Here is a 7,673-nt window from a genome sequence, read left to right on the forward strand (position 1 = left end):
AGAAAACAAACTGAAATTAATTATGTGGCTTACAATGCAATTTGGCATGCTTTTAAGTCAGAACCATTGCCTAAATATTTCTGCATGCCAGCGCTGTTGTAAATGTACCCTTGTCCACCAGCACACTGGCAGAAACACTCTAGAGAAATGAGTCTTTCCACGATTCCACCCTGGGGAGGAGACTTGAGTGATTTGTTTAACTAAGTTAGGGAAGAAATAGATCTGCTGTCCAATCAAAAGGTGTCTTGGGCAAAACTAGGAGGTTGGAATTTTCATATTTCTTCTTTAAAAATATTTATATTGAGCCTATGTCTGGACGTATCTGAAACAGGTCTGGGCAAAAGCTGGTCTATTCTAGAACAGAATTAAAAGCAATGTGGTCAAATCACGGTGTAATCGCTAATGGGTTAAAATGCAAAATATTCTCCATACACAATATATTTTGAAAAATGCAACATAAAGATTGCTTCACTTGTAATATAGAATTATTTAAAGTAGAAAAGATTAAGAAAATAAAAACGGTTAGAGTGCATTATTGCTTATGGTGTCAGGACATGGAAAGAAGCATGGTATTTTTGGCGGGGTGGGGATGATCTTGGTCTCCTTATACACTTCCATCATGATGTGTGTATGTCTTTGACTTCTACTCTCCACCCCCACCCCAAGTCCTTGGTGGTTCTGAACCACTAAAGGAAACTATCATCAGATAAGCTGAAGATAAGTAAATGGGAAGAAGAATGGAGAGAATGCTTTTCTATCCCCACCCCCCACTTTTTTTTAACCCTCTCTTAATCCTTGACTTAGGAAAATAAAAGGAAGCTTAAAAAAGTACTTATGAAAAATTTAAAACCAGATTTAAATCTGGTTTTAAGGCCTTGCTGAAACCAAGGAGCAGAAACTAGGCCCCAGTGCCAAGCAATTCTTTAGCCCACTTTGGGTGCTCAGAAAAATTCAATAAAAGAACTTATCCCAATAGGATGGCCAGGAAAAATATGTACAATAATTCAGTTGGGTGCTATGATCAAAGTCTTTCAGTAGCATCATTCAAATGGAAAAAAGCACATCTACTTTACTCCAGAAGAAAAACATACTAGAATATATCCCCAAATCCACCATAATGATAATTATCTACTATGTGGTAGAATGGTACCTAAGAATCATAGAATTTCATTGGCTGACAAGAATCCTGACAATCCCTGGCCTGACTCTATCATTTTACAGAGAAAGAAGCTGACGCCTACATTGGTGATGAGACTTGCCTAATGTCACACAATTGATCCTTAAAGAACTGAGAGTTCTAACCAGTACAGAAACCTAGGTCTCATAGAACTCAGGTCTCCTGAATATTTCTCAATTTAGAGCATATTGTGCTATCCCATCAATTTTTTTTTTCAGGCCATTTGAAGCCAGGAATACTCAAGCTTCTTTGGCACATAAGCCACTGGCTCAAAACTTTGGGCCAGGTTACAGGAATCTACTTTTAGCTGATCCTGGAGCTAAAAGTTTGTTGTTTGTTCTGACTTGATAGAAAATGATATTAAAGATGAAATCCTGTGCCAATGAAGAATTTTCTAAACTCTCCACAGTAAGGGGATAGTAAGAATTTGCCCAAACTAGAAGCTTCACTCTGTGTCACCTTCCTATGAGCCAGTCACTCTGAGCAGGTAAGGGAAATAATGTGAAACATTAGTTGTGGTATTTTGTCATGGATTTCAGATGTCAGGAATTACAGCCCTACTTCTTTCTTAGTATAAAGGGCTGTCGTTACAGAGAATGATGGAGGATGTCATGGGATCTAATATTGTATTGCGGTTAAGAATATGAGCTTCAGTACCCGACAGAACTGGATTTAAATCCAAGCTCCAGCAAGTACTAGCTTGGGGACTTCAAGGAAGTCAACCTCCTGGTCTTCAGTTTTCTTTCTTATAAAAATGGGAATAGAAATAATCCCCCTGACTTAAAAACTTGTAAAGATTAAATAGCATGTGTGTTTGAAACACCTAGCACCATGTAGGATACAAAGTGAACATTCAGTAAGGTAGTGATGTTTTACTCAGTCAGAAAGGTAAGCTTAAATCAAAACATCAGAGAAGATCCTGACATGTATACCTTATACGGTTTTAGAATTAGAGAAAGAAGTCCATAGCATAACTTTGCTTGAAAATTTCCCCAAGTAATGCTGGTCCTCACTTTTCATGTTGGCTTAAGTTACTGTTCCATTGAGATTGGAGCTAAATAATTAACGGCAACATCTTCCAAACCTGGAGCATGCACCCAAAATGTACCCAAAGAAACACTGTCTTCTGTTAAGAAGCAGGAAAGTCTATCTTTGCTCTTATTTCAAATGTGGTACATTGAAGTACATACTGATTTCACTTTAACATCTGTTCAGAGGTGTGGTTATTAATGGAATATAATGGGAATGGCAGGATTCAGGGAAATAGATTTGCTTTATTTCTCTATCACTGTTGGCCTGGATGTTGGGATCTAGACCTGGAATCAAACCCATATCGAAGGACTACATTTGTCTGCTTAAATCTTTACCTGTGTCTTTACTGCAGCTAAAATAAAGAACTGGGGACGTATGAGAATTGTTGCTTTCATGAAACTAGCCAGGTGGAGAAGTGAGGTTATGTCGGCCTACCTAAAAACAGGGAAATATTACCTGTAAACACCTGACCTCCTTGAATGATAATGAAAACACTTCTTAGAGTCCAGAACAGTCCTTGCTTAAAGATTCTGAATGCCTATCTCACTTTAATCAAGAGGTAGACTTCAACAACATGTTAAGTATTTTACTTAAAAATTCAGTCTGCCCATTTCTATTACTGTATACAATAGTATGATGTGTATATTTTAAAAGTTGAAAAAAAATAGCCCCTAAATATTTGGGTCAAAAGCACTTTAAAGACAGCTGGAGAATACAAAGAATACCTTTATAATAAAAGTAAGCCACAAAAGTTGAAAAAGTGATGATAATTTTGTGATATAGCAGTATAAGTGTGCAAATTAATCAATAAATTAATCAATGACTATTTGTTGTGAATACTATCTACACAGAACTAGATTGGGTTGGGGTGGGGAAAGTGAATAGTACAGAAAGGATATACGATATGATTTGTGTGCCTAGTGAGAGATATAAAAGAAAGATTATAATGAAGGGAATAATTTCAGAAGTCATGTCATATAGATGTAGGGATTTAAGATTTTGGCATATTTTCTACACAGCTTTTGAAATCGTGTATATGTACCATTTCTTTTGTGGTATTCTAAGTCGATGGCTGCTTTTTTGATACCAGTTTTATCTAAGCCTCTATTTGGAATTCCATGGAAGGCACCTTTCTGTGTCCCTGCTTGTCTGGATCACCTTGTCAACATAATCATGTTTATCAGAAGTTCTAAACCTTTCTGTGTCCAGGACTCCCTGGGTGTCTTAATAATATTTGGAAGATGACCTTCTGTTGTCATAACAAAGGTTTCTGACCACTTCTGTCAGTCAATCAGTGTTTGCACATCTTCAGCCTGTCCCTAAGCACTGACCTGCTTCTTTAATGTCAAGTAATTGCCAATTCATACTCATGTTATGCAGCCACCGTTATTTATTCTGCAATTTCCTAATTTTCTGCCTACCAATAGCATTTTCCAGTACTAAAATTTTCCATATTGGTCAGAGTTGGGAAGAGTGGTGACCCAGTAGAACAGGAGAAAGCAAAATGAATTTGAGGGCTAAAAAAATACATATAAAAATTTTCCTCAAATCTTGTACACCAGGAGTTCTCACACGTTAGTGTGTATTAGCATCATAGAGGCATCCTTTGAGAGCCCTTGAAACACAGGAACCAAAATCATTTTTAAATAACATGTAATTAAAACAAGGCCATCTCATTTTGCTCTCTGCCAGGGAGTTCTGATCCTGGGAGCCCCTGGAGAGCCTTTGACAAGATTCTAGGCATCCACGGTACTCCTAAGATTATATTTTAAATATTACATTATGTATTGCATGAGATTGTGTTTGAACACTTGAGAGGGCCCATTGCTTTCAGAAAATCTCAAAAGCCCAATTTACCCAAACATAGTTTAAAGACTCCCACTGATGCCAGGCAGAGAGAGTTAAGACAACACATTTGAGGAAACATTGATAGATACTAGAATATTGTGGAATAAGAACTTTAGCTAATGTGTAACACTTCTGTTCTTTTTATCCTATTATGATATTAACCTTTGTAATTAATGATTCCCTTCTTTAGCGATTACCCTCTGACTTCTACTAAGATGTATATCAACCACCAAACAGCATAAATTTTCCATGAAGCACCTGTTATAGGCCTAGCACGGTGTTGGGTCAATGGTGTACTCAAAGATTGCAGAGTTCTTGCTTTCAGGTTACTCTGGGTGAGGACACTGACATCTACCTTTTTTTTTTTTTGAGACGGTATCCCTCTGTCACCCAGATTACTACTGCTAAGCCTCATGAGAGTGAGAACTTTGCTTTCGTTGCCACAAACTCTGTCTCACATGCTTAGGAGAGCATTTAGTAAATCATAAGAGCACAACAAATGATTATTAAATGAGTAAATTGAATACCTCAGAGATTTTATACTGTAAATAGCATAATGATATTACCAGATAAACAAAATCTCCTCAGTGGCTGATTGAACAAAAATTTTACACCTGGAGGATAATGTAAATACAAGCACTAGAGGACCCAACCAATAGTGCATACTAATGAACTACAAAGTTGACTCCATAGGAAAAACCAACTGAAGTTTATATATGACAAAGTTTCAAATCTTTCTTTACTCCAGGTGTTTGGTATAGGAAATAACTCAATTAAAAGAGTATAGGTTAGGAAGATTACCTCTCCACCACATCCTTTTCTTTAGCAAGCAATAATGTTGATGGCAAAGGATTCGGGGAAATGAAAAGCATGCTGCCTAACCACACATCCAACATGCTCCCATCAGTAAGTTTGAAGCAGGCAAACCCTAACCTAGATTTAAAGCTGATAAATCATCTGTTTCGTTTCACTAAACATCAAGGGGCTGCTCAGCTTTGTAAGGCTGAAACCCTTGTCAGCCTCTGGATTCATTTAAATGGGGACAACATGTTAAGAAAAAAAAAAAAGCAGGTTATAAGGTTTCCCTGAGGAATCTCTAGTTTCTAAGTGCATTAAATCCTCCTTCAATTTAGGAAAAAGATTTTTTTCTCTCAAAACTCCTGAAAAAGGTTTTTTTAAATGTATAGATGCCGACTATATCAAATTAGTGATTTCCTATATTAGGTCATTCATTTATTGAAACTGGAGTCCTTTCTATTCCACTGTCTCCACAGATGCACACACATATCTTCACATACATTAAAAAAAATTTCTTCTTCTTTGGAAACACCTGTCTTGGGAGTTCTTGGCTGTGCAGCTTCTGGGCATGCACAGGGTCAAGCAGACAAATGGTGCAGTGACTCTTTTGGAAGTCACATTTGTCCCTGAAACTTCAGTCACCTGGAGACTGCATGCCTTATTGCCTGCAGCAGCTCAATCTTGACAGTGTAGAATGAGTTTAGAAATCTCATTTGAGAGACAAAATTTAAATTGAGAGTCTAAACAGCACAATATATTTAATGCTGAAATGACCGTTCTTTGTAAATTTTGCTGACTGTGATTTTTTTTTCTTTCCTTTCGGTATAAGGCTGTTGTAGTAATCTTGCTCTCATTTGGAATTTTTTATGGGAAAGGAAGATCACTGGACTCAGTTATCTAGTACATCAGTTAGGTGCACATTCCTATTTTTATACACAGAAAATTTCTGCTTCGTTTGCTATGCAAACACACATACACATCATTCCTGGAATCCCTACTACATTCATAACTCACTGCTTTCAGACACACACTCACACGGCACCAAAACACAAACTCCCCACATGTTAACAGTCAAGCCAGGCTGAAGATGTAAATAGGTGGATATGACACCAGGTGGATGTGTAATCAGTAATAAGAAATACATTGAGCCCCATAATGAAAAGAAATCCCACAAATTGTTGAGGATTCCCCCTCCCCCTTCCATTCACTGATTTATTAACCCTGAACAAAGATGTAATTGCAGGGTCTCAGAAATAACTTTTGTTTTCATTTTTCTTTTTTTTTTTATTTTTGGTATTTGTTTTGTTTGGCCTTGAATTTCTTAATATCTAGTCATACCATTCATTGCCTGTTTTCTTCACTCAGTTGCCCATCTTTTCCCCCCAGAAATGAAAGAAGCATTAGCTTCTGAGTCTTAAGGATGAGACCTCTGCATTTTCTTTGCTTGTTTAGGGCAAGAAATGAAGTGCTGCCTCTTTAATTGGCAGAAGCATGCAGAAGGAGCATACCTTTAATTTAGTGTTGGGATACCTCACTTGCACCCTGGCTGTTGTCTTATTGGAGACGGCAGCCTGCCTGAGATCCTCTAGCACTGAAATAATATCATCCAGCACGCATTTCTTATCCTGATTTCTCAACACACACAGATGGGAAAAAGTATAATTATAGCCCTTGTGGTTCACCTTCATTTCCAGCACGGCTCGGTGGGTCTGCAGGATCCCCTCAGCCTGGAGCAAAATATTGTCCCCGGTTGGGGAGAGGAGGATCACCCTGCCATACCTCCCAGGGGTGTGTAAGTCCGAATAGAGCTGGCTTTTGGACTGGTCCAGGGGGAAAAGGCTGCTGGCCAGGCTGCGCTCGATCTTGGCCAGGCTGTGGCTGGGAGCGACCAGGCGCTCCAGGTCGCCCTCGGGCTGGAAGCGGTTGAGCGCGCTGAGGCCGAAGGTGATTGTCAGGACTGCGGGCACGGTGAGGAAAAAGACCGGGTGCCGGCTCACGCACAAACCCAGCCTGTGGCAGAACGACTGGAGCCCTCTGCGAAGCACCTGCCGCAGCATCCTCCACCAGATCCAGCTCGCAGGCGCTCCCGGCCGTCTTAAAAAGCACATGTGACATGTGTAAGCGCCGGGCTACCCCGTTCTCCCCCATCCCACCCCCTGGGGCCAGTCCCCCCTCCCCACCGCCGCCGCCTCCCCACCCACTCCGCGCTCACCCCACAACCACTCCGCCTGGTCTTTCCCCGGCCCCACCTCCATGCGCTCCTACTACTCTTTCAAACACTGCAGCAAGTTGCAGCAAGGCGGGCAAATACCGACAGCGCGCATGGGGGCGGGCGGCGGGCGCCGCGGGGGCGCCGCGGGGCCCACCCCCTCCCGGGTCTCCCCGCGCCCTCGCCGCCTCCCGCGCTGGCTCTCACCGCATGAGCAGCGTTCCCTTGGTCTAGCCCTTCATCTCGGTGCTGCAGTCCCCTGGCCTCCGTCGCTGGAGGTGGTTCCGTGTGGAGCGTCCCACAGATGTGGATTTCCTCTCTGTCTTGGTGGGGTTCGGTGCCTAACTGGAACCATGTGCCTCCGTGTTGTAAGAAGCAGACATGTGCCCCACAAAGTGTGGGGGGAGGCTGAGGGGGGGAGAGGAGGGAGAAGGGCGGGAGCACGTTGGGGGTGGGGGGGGGGCAGATAAGCTTTTTTCTTTTTTTAAGATGCTGACAGTTATTTTTAGAGTTTTGTGTTCCCTCTTCCCTCCCCGCTGGAGTGAATGGAAGAGGAAATAAATGGTGAAGGTGCTGCTGGCCCATTGGAGCAGGGGCAATTAGAGCCCA

General features: G+C 41.2%; 1 protein-coding gene across 1 annotated transcript in view; it reads right to left on the bottom strand.

The window, feature by feature from the left end:
- PTCHD4 (patched domain containing 4) overlaps window positions 1-6,969 on the bottom strand; it is a 192,336-nt gene extending 185,367 nt beyond the window's left edge. The window contains exon 1 of the mRNA XM_004044156.5: window positions 6,538-6,969. Coding sequence (XP_004044204.3) covers window positions 6,538-6,963 — 426 coding nt within the window. The 5' untranslated portion in view covers window positions 6,964-6,969. The remainder of the gene's footprint in view (window positions 1-6,537) is intronic.
- Window positions 6,970-7,673: the final 704 nt, after the last annotated feature.

Source organism: Gorilla gorilla, chromosome 5, assembly GCF_029281585.2.
Source record: "Gorilla gorilla gorilla isolate KB3781 chromosome 5, NHGRI_mGorGor1-v2.1_pri, whole genome shotgun sequence".
Lineage (NCBI taxonomy): Eukaryota > Metazoa > Chordata > Mammalia > Primates > Hominidae > Gorilla > Gorilla gorilla.